At 45.8% G+C, this 15,837-nt stretch overlaps 1 protein-coding gene across 2 annotated transcripts in view; it reads right to left on the reverse strand.

The window, feature by feature from the left end:
* MLXIP (MLX interacting protein) overlaps positions 1-15,837 on the reverse strand; it is a 56,684-nt gene that overhangs the window by 10,508 nt on the left and 30,339 nt on the right. The window contains exons 5-13 of one of the 2 annotated variants that reach the window (XM_083418240.1): positions 14,924-14,965; positions 14,134-14,305; positions 12,096-12,179; positions 11,229-11,326; positions 9,095-9,752; positions 5,615-5,736; positions 5,307-5,496; positions 2,565-2,677; positions 1,281-1,382 (exon numbers count right to left, since the gene is read on the reverse strand). In XM_083418240.1, coding sequence (XP_083274366.1) covers positions 1,281-1,382; positions 2,565-2,677; positions 5,307-5,496; positions 5,615-5,736; positions 9,095-9,752; positions 11,229-11,326; positions 12,096-12,179; positions 14,134-14,305; positions 14,924-14,965 — 1,581 coding nt within the window. The remainder of the gene's footprint in view (positions 1-1,280; positions 1,383-2,564; positions 2,678-5,306; positions 5,497-5,614; positions 5,737-9,094; positions 9,753-11,228; positions 11,327-12,095; positions 12,180-14,133; positions 14,306-14,923; positions 14,966-15,837) is intronic. The other variant, XM_083418241.1, reaches the window with a different exon arrangement.

The raw sequence follows: 15,837 nt of genomic DNA on the forward strand, positions 1-15,837 counted from the left end.
AGTTCAAGGAAAAGGAAGGAGGATGAGAAACCACTGGTGAGTGTCCATTTGTGTGCGCGCACACACACACGCACACAGCCATTTCTATGCCATGATTCTGTGGGAGTGCAGGAAACTTGAAGCATGTAGAAATGGGAGCAGATTTCAGCATCCTGAGAAGCATGTAAGAAAAGCCTGCTGGATCAAGCCAATAGCCCATCTAGTCTAGCAACCTGTTCTCAGTCGCCAACCAGATGCCTGAGGGAGACCCTCGAGGTAAAGGTAAAGGTACCCCTGACCATTAGGTCCAGTTGTGGCCGACTCTGGGGTTGTGGTGCTCATCTCGCTTTACTGGCCGAGGGAGCTGGCCTACAGCTTCCGGGTCATGTGGCCAGCATGACTAAGCCGCTTCTGGCGAAACCAGAGCAGTGCATGGAAATGCCGTTTACCTACCCACCGGAGCGGTACCTATTTATCTACTTGCACTTTGGTGTGCTTTTGAACTGCTAGGTTGGCAGGAGCAGGGACTGAGCAATGGGAGCTCACCCCGTCGCGGGGATTCAAACCGCCGACCTTCTGATCAGCAAGCCCTAGGCTCTGTGGTTTAGACCACAGCACCACCTGCGTCCCGTTCTAGTCTAGCAACCTGTTCTCAGTCGCCAACCAGATGCCTGTGGGAGACCCTGTAGCAGAACAAAAAAACTCTCCCCCACACCCCCGTTTCCAGCAACTGGTAGGCCAACCGTGAAGGCAGAGCACAGCCGTAAAAAATGCTTTCAAAAGCCATTGAAAGCATTCTCCATGAATCTGTTGAATCCTCTTTTAAAGCTATCCTTGTTGTCAGCAACCACAGTCTCCAGTGGGAGAGAGCTCCACAATTTAACTCTATGCTGTGTGAAGAAGTACTTTTATCAACAGCTTTCATTAGCAATACAAAACAAGCTTCTAGCCCTCACAGATGTAAATATATGATTCAAAGTGTGTAGGCCATGGCTGTTCAAATCACAGAAGCTAAAGGAGTGAGCCAGAATCAGATAATCAAGTGGTTAGGGCAGGGCGCCAGTTGCCTGAACAGCTCCTGCTCTTGTGACTAGCCAAACCAAAATAAATTACATTAATTAACTGGAAGAACATGTGAAGACAAAAATCACTCCCATCCCAAATGATGCACATTTGCTGAATTTATACAGGTTGCCAGACTGTATAAGTTTATACAGAACTTCACGATTTGGTGGATGCTGCCAGCAGTAGTAGGTGAGAGAGATGGAGCAGGAGATGGAGGATCCCAGCACACAGCTTACCGATTTAGAGTTTGCTGACACCAAGCTGTTCAGGGTGCTAAAGCCGATCTTGATATTGAACCTTCGCTTCTGCTCTGCTGAAATATGCTTCATCCTGCGACTCTGTACCAAGTAGAAATGTGGCTCTTTTAGTTGCTTCCATAGATGCTGCCTTACTTTCACCATCAACCTCTACAGCGGAGCTTTGCCACAATGCCAGGAAGGGCCCAGTGCCAACGCCAAGCTCTTGGCACAACAAGGTTAATAAAAGACCAGCAGCTGTGAACAAGCCAAGGAGCAGCCAGGCCACAGGAAAAGGTTGGTTAGGAAGGTTCAGAGTTCGCTGGACTCAATGACAACCAGGGAGAAGACTGCAAAGCAACCCCGTCACCCTTTTGGCTTAAGGCAGTCTTTGCCAACCTGGTGCCCTCCAGATCTTTTGCACTACAGCACCCCTTAGACTGTGCTGGATGGCGCTGATGGGAGCTGCAGTTCAAAACAACTGGAGGGCACCAGGTTGGCAAAGGCTGCCTTAATGTAAATAAGACCAGGGATGTGTAAGAAAAATAAACCTTTCCCTCCACTTCCTCTGCAATCTTCATTGTACTTCTATTTTTTTAAAAAAATAATATTTATTAGAAGTTTAATAGTTACAGAAAGAAAAAAAAAGAAAAAAGAAAAAGGAACAATAAAAGATTTAACAAACAATACATCAAAACAATACATCAAAAATAAAAATAAAAAGAAAGACGAAAAAGCAATACATCAAAACAACTAAAAAAACAAAAACATTTAAAAAACACATCCCATATTTCCATATCTTTACCTTTCATTTACTTGTTTCATCGACCTCCTCACACCTCCCTTTTTTGCATTCTAGTTCAATTAGCTATTTCAGCAAATCCTTTCCATCTTTTTCAATTTTTTGTTCTATAATTTATCTTACCACAATCTAACTTTAAATTTTCCACTTCAGCCCATTAACAATCAGTTTTTACTTAATTCTTTATAACATTTCTGCTAAAACCATATAGCTTCATTCCAGCATTCTTCTAGCATTCATTAATTTTGCAATATTTCTGTAAATATACTCTAATTTTTTTCCAGTCTTTGTACATTTATTTCTATACTGTAAGCTCCTTGAGGCAATGACCTGCCCTCATTCTTTGTAAAATAATCCTATTACTATATAAGCAACCATCCTTCAACCTATCCCAGGCTATCACATGCAGAACAGTGGGTTCCTCCAGGCCATTAATGCTGTGATGGGTGAATAAAGGAACCACAAAAGGCCAAACCACCAACCTTAAAAGCAGTCATCTGAGGATCAGTTGCAGTTTTCCCTGAGCAGCTGTTCTGTGGGGACTGAGGGCTGGCACTGAGGTCCGAAGGGCATGGCGAGGCCTGACATTCTCGGCCTTTGAAAGAGAGGGGGGGAGACAACCCACAATCAGTCCAAGGGAATTCCTGACAACAGATTAAATGATCAAGCAGCAACCTCTCTAGGGATTTGATTGATACTCTGAAGAGCATTTTTTTTTTTAAATTATCTATTTTGTATAAAATATTATTATGCCACCTTTCAAAGCAAAAGCCCTCTCAAGGTGGACAAGGAATAAAACCATAACACAAAATATACAGATGCAAGTGCAATCAACTAAAGGAGCAGCAGCACTAAAATACCATTTCAATGCAATGGTTCAGACATAATGCTAAAGTGAAGTTAATGTTAACCCTAGTTTCAGATGAGGTACCTGGTAGACAAACGCTTAACCCTTGGTTTCTTACACTGCAGTTAAAAACACCACCAAGAGCAGCCAGCTCTTGAGATTGGTTTGAATTTGTTGCTGCTCTTTACTCTGTAGGTTTTGTGTTGGTGAAGACTCTTTAACCAGAGTTAAGAAGAAGGACCACATTCTCACATAATCCTATGACATTAATTAAGGTTTACAAACCAACTACAAACCTTGGTTAATGAGCGACCTTTAACCTGGGATGGGTTCACACATTATGCTAAGCCAGTCTGATAAACCATGCTCTTGCATTACGTGTGAACCAGGCCAATCTGGGGCTCCTTGGAATGTCTTCATTATTTTTTCCTCTGTGTCAGTAATAATGAACAAGTTTCCTCTAAAAAGGACACAGTAACTGTCCTTTCCGCTGCCAGTGCACAACTCTCCCTCCCCACCTCTCTTCTCCCCCATCCTTATACTGTCCACAACATCAATGTCTCGCATTGAATATAACTAATCTGTAGAAAGGACTTTGTGATCTGAAAACAGAGATGATGTGCTTTTGAACCTCAAGAAAATCTTTAATAAAAGCAATAAAAAGGCAACGAGTGACTGCTGGGTGTGATCTAGGCACATTCTTAGCTGACTCAGAGCAGAGGGAGAGTTCGCTAAGCTTGCACAGAATGAACATGAGCCTGAGAACATGTCCAAGAATCCTCTGTCATTTTTCAGAAGCCCAAAGTGGATGCACAGGGGATAAATGATGCGGCAGAGTTTCCCTAAGACAGAAAGCTTGAAAGCCACTCGTTCTACAGCAGCCATGTCACTTTATTTTTATTCACCAGCAGGCAGCCTGTGAGCTACAGCAGTTCCTTTCCTCTACTCCCCATTCTCTATTGTCCTGAGACCCCAGTCCTGGCAAGCACGCTCCTTTAGAATACTGGGCATGTACACATGCTTGCACGCGCATAGTATCCTACTAGAACTCAAGAGACAAACCAAAGTTCAACAAAGTACACCCTTTTCACACAGAAAAGTTCCACGTTCCGTCCCTGCAGTCTCCAAGCAAAGGAATCTCTGGGAAAGTTTGCTCTCTGTCCAAGATCCTGTGTAAGGCTGCTACCAATCAGAACAGCAGTTTCATACAGTAATGACTGCTGTGTCTGGGATGGTCCTAGCAGTTAGAATGAACATGTGTGAGAGGGAGATCTGGCCTGCCTAATGATTTATACACTTATCCAGACATTGATATCACCAAGAGCAGCGTCACAGCACTTCCCCCAGTTTGGTTAGCTGGGCACTGACACTACCATTCAGGCACCAGTCAAAACATTTGAGCTTATCTAGATATTTTAAAAGATTTTGCCAATTTAGCCGAAGTTTAGTCTATTTAAAAGTGTTTTCGTGTTATGGTTATTTGTTTTCTTTATCTATTTATCTATTACAGTCATACCTCGGGATAAATACACTTCAGGATAAGTATTTTCGGGTTGCGTTCCGCGGTAACCCGGAAGTAACGGAGCGCGTTACTTCCGGGTTTTGCCGCTCATGCATGCGCAGACGGTCAAAATGGCGTCACACACATGAGCGGAAGTGATGAAACGCGACCCACGCACACACACAGTCGTATCTTACATTCTGTTCAGGATGAGAACGGGGCTCTGGAACGGATCCCGTTTACATCCCGAGGTACCACTGTATTTTAAGGGCCTTTTAAATCCACCCTTCATCAATTGTTCCTAGGGTGGATTACGTGTTTTAAAACAATTTAGAAAAAACAGTCCAACCAAAATAAGACTAGAACAGAATAAAAATTCCATCACACCAATTCCAGCTGCGGTTTCAATACATGGCTACGCTACGCACTCTACTATGTAATGTAATGGGAAATATTTATTTCAGAATGTTTTAAATAAATACACAAATATGTAACTCTTTCCACCCATCATTCGTAAGTTGATTTCTGCAATTGCCTTGTGGGATATCAATCACTTCATACTTTTCAGATCAGTGCCTGCAGAAGAACCATTTCAACAGATGGACACACCTTGAGGGGCAAAGCTCCCCACAACACACACTGTGGCTTGAGGGCCTCTCTCTGTCTGACATGGGGCACTCATGAGTGAAACAGAGCATTGCTGCAGGAAGAGTCCAGTGCTGAAAACAGAGGCTGCAGAGCAGGGCCTCAAGCTTCCCGGGAGCTGATCAAGCGCCCTCTGAATCATTGCAAACGCCCATGCCCAAATCCTCTTGATGCACATTTGAATGCAGCAAGGGATGCTTCCATTCCAGGATTTGCATTTCTTCAACTTACTGGGTGAAGGCGAGGGGACCTGTGAGCAGGTCTTGTGGGAAGGGGCCTGCTCGCCTTTCACCAGCACTTCCTGGATTGCACTGGAAGAAAAAAGATGCGGAACAGCAGCTTGGACTGGCTGGGGGCTTGGAGACTGCTGGCCTGGGCTGCTGAGCAGAATACCGCTGTGGAATTCTGTTGCTCTGGGTGCCTGGGAACAAAATGCAGAGAGAAAAACGCAAGGCATGTCTTGTAGGTTGGCACCTCCCAGCACCAGATGCCCTGCCTTCCCCCATTCCCTGCCCCAAGACAGACATTGTGCTTCTTACTCTGGCCATTCCAGAAGGCGCAATTACAACATTGGGCTGAGACATCCTTGGGGCCCAAACCCCTTCTCTTTTCAATGGCGCTGGAGTTACAATCACAGCTCTGGACTGTCCCTGAAAGGCAGCTGAAAAACACAGAAGGAGGAACCAGGAGTCGGAAGAACAAGAGAACCACAACCTAGGGAAGGAGCATCCTTTGATGGAGCCACATTGGGCGTTTCCATCCAGCACTTAAAACGCACCATCTTAAGTATGACATTATTCTTATGTTTTCAACATGTCCACACATAAGCTTATCCCTGGCTAATAGTGAAAAATTGTGGTTGTGGAATTAGAACAGACCTGCTGAAATCAATGAGACTATATTCCACCTACTCTAATAGTCCACCTACTCCACGAGGAAGTATTGATCTAACCCAATGATTTTTGCCTCCTGTGCTCTGCACTGTCCTTCAGAACATGGAGAGATAGAAGTGCAAATAACTAGATTACAGTCCATGGCATGGCATGGTACACTTGATATATGGGCCAGTTCATTTTGTTGACACATGTGGTCCAATCCAGTTCAAGTGTATATAGACATAGTGTGAGTAGTAACCCCACTGTGGGACAGCACTCATCATTTTTTGGTCACATGTACAACCTTAAGAACTGAGCTCAGAAGCAAACGGTTACTTCCATTTGTAGCAGACGTTGGCTGCGCACGTCTGCCCTTGGCCAGGATTCAGCTCTGGCTCCTAGCGCAAGGCGCTGATTGACTAGATTCTGTGACAATCACAAACTACCACCTCAGTGGTATTTTTTAAAAGTTCCAGCTATTTAATGAGGAGAAATGGCACAAGTCTAGAGCATGAGGGAACAGATATAAAGAAACAGGAACTGAAATGCTTGAGCCAGATAATTATGACACGGTTGATTAAATTAGTGTCACAGGAATAGGGTGGGTCTTAAAAACACACTCAGTTGTCAAAGGCCAAGGTAAAGACTATCTCACCCCTTATATACCCAATCAATCACTGCATTCTGCAAGTGAAATCCTCCTGCAGATGTCAGGAATTCCCTCGCCTGGAATATTAGACCAACACCGTCTCGGTTGTCTTTCTGGCGCCTTGTGAAGACTTTCATCTTCCAACAAGCCTTTTAAGTTGAAATTTTCCCCAGGCCGCATCTGTACTGGAATTGTTTTAGTATGTTTGTCACTTGCTACCCTGGGCTTTTTTGGGAGAAAGGGTGGGAAATTAATTAACAAACAAATCAATAACAAAGAGGAACATCTTCAGCACACATCAGAAACTATACAGTATAACCAAGGAGCTGCCACAGGCAGTGCCCTCTTATGGGCTGCTTGCATGAACTTCTGAGGCTGGTAGAACTACCAAGAGGATTTCCCTCTGCTGATCTTAACACCTGAGAAGGTTTTAAAGGAGAGAGTTGGTCTTTCAGGTATTAGGGGCCTATGTGTGTAATTTAGACAAGTAAAGGGGTGTGTGTGTGTGTGAAAGGAGAGCTCACCCACAGCAGGGCGGGAGGGAAGCTCTGGTTCCTGGTTGTACCTATTCCTGACTGCAAGATCTGAACACAGGCTTAAGTATTTATTTATGTGAGGCACGGGGACTACAGACTAAGAACATGGGGTAGGTTTGCCATTTTGCCGCAATGGTGCTCTATGGAAATCCCAACACAATGCATCTATCCCCAAATGCACCCTTTTGGAAACTAAAGCCATTACTGAAGTATCAAAACCATCACACTTCTCTAGGATATTTGCAGTGACACTCTACATGGAAAACAAAATAGCAAATGAGTGTTTGAACCGATAAGTCAGTCTTACTTATCTACTGCTTTAAAGTATGCACTTTAACATTGTGAAATCTCTGTTATTCTCAATTATCCAAAACAGTCTTTATAAATAATACAAATAATGTCAAAATTACAAAAAGAGAAGAACAGCTCCAGCTGATTAGCTGGCACCATCCTGTGGAGAAAGCTGAGATCTTAAAAATTATCTCTTTCTGTTCAGTTCAGGCTTTCAGGCCCATTAAATAATTAAGCTTTGGAATGTATCAGAAGCAGGTCAGTAGCCTCATGTTACAAGAGGGGGAAACGAGTCACAGACTGGGAGAGTTGCTTGCCCAGAGCTCTTGAATAACAAGAAGGCCAGCGGTGGCACCCAGGAGCTGGTGGAGACCCCCGGAGAGGCTCAGCGGTAAAGCCCCTGTCCCATTTTCAATGCCTGCCAGCTGCAACTATGAACAAGGGCAGAGAAAGGCCTCTGCGGAGCCAGCTGGAGGACACTGCCCTGAGCAAGTTCAACTAATGTGGCCCCTTACCATACGCCAGCCTGGTGGCACCAGGCACCCACGCCTATATGGCAAAAGGAGGTTTCATAAAGACAGCAAGAAATTGATGAAACTTGGGCATTTAAATAAAAATAACAAAATTGGACTATGAAATATTTATTTTTTAAAACGACTTGCTTTACTTTTCCTCCATGATTGTGTTTACTCTTTGTTCCTTCTTCATGAACAATTTTACACAGAAGCCAGCAAAATGCATTTTTGTGGGGAGGGGGTTATGTTCCATCCCAAGTGGCTGGGCTCAGCTACTCAAGGCCTCAAGCAGAGTCTGGTGGCAGCAACGCCAATAGCACTCCTGCCTGCAGCTCAGCAGAAAAGTGGCCTCCCTGCCCCTCAAAGGCCCTCACTACTCTGTCTCTTGGCATTACAGTGGTACCTCGGCTTACAGACGCTTCAGGTTACAGACTCCGCTAACCCAGAAATAGTACCTCGGGTTGCTTCAAGATGAGAACAGAAATTGTGTGGCGGCAGTGGGAGGCCCCATTAGCTAAAGTGGTACCACAGGCTAAGAACAGTTTCAGGTTAAGAACGGACCTCCAAAACGAATTAAGTTCTTAACCTGAGGTACCACTGTAGTTGCCCTACTGTTATTTTTCTCCACGCCTGATGCCACGCTGTTAGTTTATAAACCTGGAACAGGAGCCAAAGTTCCATGTGACTAGTTGCACATGGCCAAGGAGGCTTTGGGTGTCCTGAGCAGTGGATCACCACCCCATAACGTTGTGGGGAGTTTCATAAACAGTTTGCGATATGGAAGGGAGGGAGATGCCTCTGAAGAGCGGGTTCCTCCTTTCATGGCCTGCTTGTGGGATTCCTGGAGGCAACGGACTGACCTATCTATATATAACTTTTTCATTTTTACCAAGGTCTGCTATTTAAAAGTCAAACATCCCACTGTCTCCACACAGGCCCTTTTGAACTCACCTAAAACAGTATGCTGAGTATCTGAGGAATATTTTTCAGGATGAAGGTTTGTCCCCAGCCTTGCAGGGTGCCTGACACACACAGAGAGACAGACTGGCAAGTACCCAAACACCATAACCGTTGTTTGCAGACAGACTGGTAGCACTTGTGATGCCTGTCTGCACCTGGCCCCAACCCAAGGGGGCATTCCAGGACCACTCACCTGGGGCAATGAAGGCATCTTTCAAGACCAAGGAGACGGTTTCTGGCTTTCGAGCAGGCACTATCTTTTGCAGCTTCTTGGACCTCGTCCCGCCACTGGCCACTGGGAGCGCAAAGGTGGGACGTGGCTGCAGCAGAGGCTGTCTTTGTGCCACAGCAGTCTGGAGGGTCAGGCTGCAAGGCACTCCTCCCCCTGGCTGCTGGGTTGCCAGGAGGCCAGCCTGGCTCTGGCTGAAGGTGGTGGCTGGGACATTGTGCGTCGGAGTGGCTGAGGCTGTGTGAGTGATCACCGAAGACTTGAGCCCAAACTTTGGGACCTCTGAAGCAGCAAACATGGACCCCTGAGAAGCCATGCCGGCATTCAGAGGCAGCGCAGTCTGCTGCGGCAGCGTCTGGGGCAGCACGCCTGGCTGAAGGAGTGGCACCAGAGCCGGGAAGGGAGACAGGAACTGTGGCTGGCTGCTCAGAGGGGGTTCGGAATTGAAGTTGGAGGGCTGCAGGAAGGAGTCCGTCCCACTCCTCAGGCCAAGGCACTGGTCGGCACCAACGTCCGTTGCAGAGGGAATGATAGGGGCAGGAACTGGGGGGGTGACGAGCCCTTCGCTGAGGTTCACCGGGGGAAGCGTGTTGGGCAAAGAACCCGAAGAGAGGTCGGATGTCTGGAAAAAAGAGAGAAGAGGCACGTTAAATGTGGCCAGATACCAGGCGGGATGTTCTATATTTCTAAACTGGTAAGTATTGGGGGAGAGAAATAGGACCCAGATCGGACTCCACTGTTGGCATTACCCACCATCACAAGTACAGTGGTGCCCCGCAAGACGGAAAACCCGCTAGACGAAAGGGTTTTCCGTTTTTCAATGCGCTTCGCAGGACGAATTTCCCTATGGGCTTGCTTCGCAAGACGAAAATGTCTTGCGATTCCTGGGGGGTTTTTTTCGCTCCCCACCCCCTTTTTCTAAGGCACTAAGCTGCTAATAGCCTTTTAGCAGCTAATCCGCTAATCCCTTAAGCCTTTAATAGCCGCTAATAGCCGCTTAACCGCTAATAGCACTAATCCGCTAATAGGGTTGCTTCGCAAGACAAAAAAACTGCTAGACGAAGAGACTCGCAGAACGGATTCTTTTCGTCTTGCGAGGCACCACTGTAATTCTTACTAAAGTTACATGCTCTTCCCCGCTCCATTATTAGCTATTAAGATAAAACCATGTTAGTTATTACAGCCTGCCTGCTGGAGTGAATAGAGCAGAGATAGCCAAACTGTTGCCCATCAGATGCTGTTGGACTACAATTCCCAGCAGCCTTAGTCAGAATTACAAAAGGTAAAAGATGATGGGACTTGTAGTCCAGCAACACCTGAAGGGCACCCATTTGCATTACGTCAGTTACCCAGCCTTCGACTGGGGAGATCTGGGTTCAAGTCCCTGCTTTATATGGAAACTTGTTCGGTGACCCTGGGGCACTTGATCTCTTGGCCTAGCCTGCCTCACAAGATTACTGTGTAGATAGAATGGGAGGAATGGAAGAAGGGCAGAACAAAACTGTAAGTAACAAGTAACTTGTGGCCTGAAAGAAAAATGCACACACCCCTAACTTGAGTTACAAAAATGACCCAGCTTCATCATCTGCGCCTACTTTTCATACTCACAGGTGATCACAGTTAGGACCAAACAGCTAGAGTCACACACACACACCAGCTCATGTAGTAAGATCTATAGTTATATGAGTCCAAAATGGGCACCAGCTCATTCTGAATTAAGAGAAGCCATGCTGCTTAGAGTTACCCTAAGGATATTTTATAAATTCAGATAAATAAATAAAAGCCATCTGGGATTATTTGTTCAGATAAATATGCCCAGCTGTGGCGCTGACCGGCTGACAGCCCAAAGGCATGGAGAATGCACATGAAAATCAAAGACCAGACTACCTCGACTCTAGGAAGACTTCTTAGGAAACTGCTTCTACTGAGTCGGGTGACTGAGATCTACCTCACACAGTATCATTTACTCACTAGCTGTCGGCAACTATCCAGGGTTTTAGCTGGGGGACATTTCCCAGCCTTGCAGGGAGACTAAACCTTCCTCATGCAAAGAACACACTCTAACTGCCACTGAGCAACAATTCTTCCCCATCCTTACCTGGGAAGAATGGCTGCAGGTGTCTTCCAGGGCAGAGCTGGCAGTAGGAGTGATGGGGGTTGCATTGAAGTAACTGGGACGACTGGAAGAGAAAAGATCTGGGCAAAGATGGGGGGGGGGGAGGCAAATATTATAATCAGTTCTGGATACTCATTTTACAGCTGCACTTTGCCAAGCTGGATTTAAATAAACAGAAAACCTTTGTTACGCACCAGGAAATAAAAAAGAAAAGAACGCCTTCCACACTAAAAACCTATTTTTATTTCATTTCTATTTATTTCAGTACATAGTTGTCCTACTTTTAATGCAAGCTATCCCAAGTAGCTTAACCACTGTTACATATTTTTATTAAGACTTTCACTCTGCCTTTCCAAAGTCTTACAATCCAACAATAAAACCCAAGTAAAGGTGGTGACGGTGACCACCACAATAACATCAACAGGGCCATTCTACCCCTTCAGCATTCTTCCACATGTGCAGACCAATCTAGAGAGAGGTCAATTGTCCAGTGAGGGTACTGCTGCTTTGACTACAGAAGGGTCAATGTTCATACCCCCTAAACTCTAAATAGAAGCAATGATGCTAAATGAAATGCACCTCTATTCTCAGCACAGTGGTGTTGCTGGTGATGTTAATCACACCCAAACGTTGACTGTCAGTCTAAAACCAGTGAAACAGTACATACCTCCTCTTGGAGGAACTACGCCTTATAGGAACGAACTCTGGATACTCCAAAATCCAGATAGCAGAGGGCAATGCAGCAAAACATTAGCATAGCCTAATACTTTCAATATACAGCTTCATAAACGATACCAGGGGAAATCTGTGCTGGCAAACAAGAGTGTGCAACCCCTGCAAAATTCTTACCTTGAAAAAACTCGAAAGTATCCATACAGTTTGGTTGGAGAGGGCTGAGTCCTGGCTGAATCATGTCAGCATTTCCTAAGTGTGCTGGAAAATTTCAAAGAGAAAAAGAGTGAGAAGGTGTACTGGAGAGCTTCTAGACCAGGGTACTGGGCCAGCCGCAATCAGAATGGCCAATGGTCAGGGATGATGGGAGTTGTAGTCCTGCAGCATCAGGAAAGCACCAGTTTAGCTAACCCTGTTCTTGATTCTCTGTGGTGCCCTCTAACGCTTCAGAATACAGTTCCCATAAGCCCAAGACAGCATGACCAATGGCCAGGAGTAATAGGAATTGTAGTCCACAACATCTGGGCACTGTGCTGAATACACTTAGTATGGATGACTCTGGGAAACTGAGGTTGAGGGTGGTACAGGTATCACCAATACTGCACCAGTGTGCCCAACTGCCCAAAAGCAAGGTGGGTGGGGGCAGGGGGGAGCAGGTGATATGGGACCCAACAACTAAAACCTGGAGTTTGGGCCCCCAGGATACAGAGTCAGGCCAACTTCTCTGTGTTTTCTGTCTCCTATTGCTACCCTCCCCATTTACGTAACAAGAGCAACATTGTGATCTGAAAAGCTAGAAAACAAAACATGGTACAAAACATGGTTGCTTCCCCTCCGAGGCAGTGATGATCAAACTTCCTATTTTCAGGAAACAATTTCTACATTAATGTCAGGTGCTGGTAGTGGTTGCTTGTGAGTAACCAGGCAGGGCTCCGACCTGTCTTTAACAGGTTTTATTTGGTGCAAATTATTTACAGTGCAGAAACACGAAGTTCATGTCCGTCTTAGTCACTTGCAGATTCCAGGAGTGGCCCCTTCCAGTTTCTCCCCCAACATAAGAACTTGGACACCCCAAATCTCTGCCTCCCCTCCTTATGTTTCTCCCCTCTGCGTAAGCTGGGCAACAGAAACGGCGTCTCTGCCTCCTGCTCAGCCAGGCTAGGTGAGCGCTTGGGCTCTCAGTAGGATCTTCAAGCCCTCCCCTCGCTTGGCTCCCTCCTTCCCACTGTGCTCCACTGAAGGTGTGGCTTTCCCCACCGCTGGACGAGGAGCTGCTCCTCAGAAGCCTCGGAGGCTCTCTGTACCCCCCTGGCTCCCTCCCCTGTTCCAACGGCAGTCCCCTGACAACTACCTAATATGTCCCCCAAACCCAAGGGGTTTCTGAAGATTCGGCAGGGTGTGTGGAAGACCGCATAAAGTAGAGCAGCTCACACAGGGCATGGGAGGGTTTCCGGACACTTTCTACCACCTCACATCAACTGCCAATGCTCCCCCTGTGCCTGCGTGTTTTGTGGGTGGATTGGGTGCGGTTGCTAGGCACAAAGAAAGCTGCCTTTCTTTCCATGGAATCAGACCACCATCTGGGTGCCTGGAACCACAGTGCCTCCCCCCAGAAGCTCTTTCACTGAACCTCTCACCAAGGACTATTCTGTGGATTAGAAACTATTCCTCCAAAGAAAATAATCTGCCTTGACCTCTAGATTCAAGACGAGGGTCTACCAATTTCCCCCCTTCCCCTTGCCCCCAACTTAAGGAATGGAAAGAAACAAGTGCTTAATGTCTAAAGTGCGTGGGATTTGCCTGGAAGTTTTCCCCCTAACCTCTGATGCCTGCATGGGTGGGCCTGTGATCAAGGAAGATAATCTTTTTTTAAAAAAATTAAAAGCTTACTGACATAAACTCATACAGAATACAATAAAAATGATGGATATGGAGAATAAAAAGAAATGTGAAACTAGAAAAAATAAAACACAGATACAGAAGAGATGTAATTCAAAGTATAGTTGGAGATACCCCTTTAAATGTTCCAAAGCAAGATGCTGTAGTCTTTTTTAAACTATCCCAATACTGGTGGCTGCCAGGAAGCACATTTGGAAATAAGACAGCAAGGTACTTCCTCGCCCCCCACGCCCCCCAAAACAGGAAAGAACTTGGAAGCCTATCCTGTGGAATTCCTTCTCCACAGATGATACAGGAAAGGGCAAGCTTCTCTTACCTATCTCTCTGGGATTTGGCCAAGAGAGCGGCTGGTGAGACGACAGTGTGGAGAAGAGGGTGTCTGGCAGCTCTGACATAAGCATGTCTGTGCTGAAGAGGCAGTCCAGTTCCATAGGGACTGGTGTTTCCCTGCCGTATGTCTCTTTGTGCCAGAGGAACGTGTCGTCATCCTGGTCAGGGGAGGGAGGGAAAAGTTAAAACAGGGCCCAGTTTGGATGTCAGTATTTGCAATTTTAGTGGGGACTGTCATGTTTTGTATTACTGTCTTTGCGGTTTGAATTGTACAACACCTTGAAGCAGGAGTGTCTGGAGCTGCACCCAGCTCGCAAGGAGCCACAAGGCATAAAACTCAGCAATTTCCTTTCTCTCTCAATTGAGAGGAGAGTCACAGAGCACATTCTGAAACGAGCAAATCTTTGGGGATACGGTTTCTTTCAAGGAGACCTTGACGCACATCTCTCAGTTAAGTCATGGGCATCCTGGTTGGCTCAGCTGCAGCTGTGAGCAAGAAAAACCCAACTCATAGTGGATTTTCTATAGAATAATCAATAGGACCATTAAAGAACTTTGGAATGCAAAATGGTGCTCAACTGTAGCAATTCAGGGAATTTTACTGGTTACAGCACCCCTCACTTCCCCTCTGACCTGCACTGCCCTGGTTTCACACCTAATTTTTAAGCAAAATAAGAAGAGGAATACCTTCTACTTAACAGGACTGGGATTTCACTTTTTAAATACTTTCAGGCCTAACCAACAACAAACAAAACAAGAGCTAACTCAACACCTACCCGGACCAAGCTGGAGAGGTCTTCATCTTTATGTTTCTGCAACTGAAGAAGAAAAAGAGATTTTTTTTCCCCCAACAGAATTACAACACAGTTCTAAAGTTACCATGAACTGGAGCTCCTATTTGTGTGAGGGATTCTTACTGCCTTGAAGCAAAGTATTTTATCATTCAGAGCTGGTCTGCCCATGAGGTGGGGTGAGGCAGCCACAAAGAGAGGCATAAGCCCAAGAGAGGCTGTGCCACCACAGGCTCTCTGCTCACCTGGCTGCCAGCAGAGAAACGGTTCAGGCAGTGGCACCAATTTCCAGCGAGATCTGGGCCATGAACAAGAAACCCTATCTAATCCTGAAAGTGACCCTCTAGGATGTTATTCCAAGTCTATCATGAGTTTGCATGAGTTAGGAGTTTAAAAACAGCTATCCTTGAAGTTTCCTGGGAGAAAGGAGAAGCAAGGGATGAGAGATAAAGGAAGCAATGTCAACAACTCAACAAAGACCTGGTTGCCAGTGGAACAGTAATAGAAATGTGACATTAGAGGCTCAAAAGGCCTGGCCACCTGGGGTACCCCAAGGTACTGTATTTTTCCGTGTATAAGATGCCCCCTAATTTTTGACATTATTTTTCAGGGGGGAAACCTAGTCTTATACACGGAAAAATATGGTAATTGCGGGGGAGCAGATCACAGTTTGGAGCCATACATGTTTACCATCCTATGACCTGCAATCTTTCCTGATGTATGTAGAAGGATGTTTATGTTTTAAGAATATTTAGATGTTTTAGGACTCTTTGTGTGCTTTACCTATAATAAAAAGGTAAAGGGACCCCTGATCATTAGGTCTGGTCGTGGCCGATTCTGGGGTTGCGGTGCTCATCTCGCTTTATTGGCCGAGGGAGCCGGCGTACAGCTTCCGGGTC

Source organism: Podarcis tiliguerta, assembly GCF_965153285.1.
Source record: "Podarcis tiliguerta genome assembly, chromosome: 16".
In the NCBI taxonomy this organism is placed as follows: domain Eukaryota; kingdom Metazoa; phylum Chordata; class Lepidosauria; order Squamata; family Lacertidae; genus Podarcis; species Podarcis tiliguerta.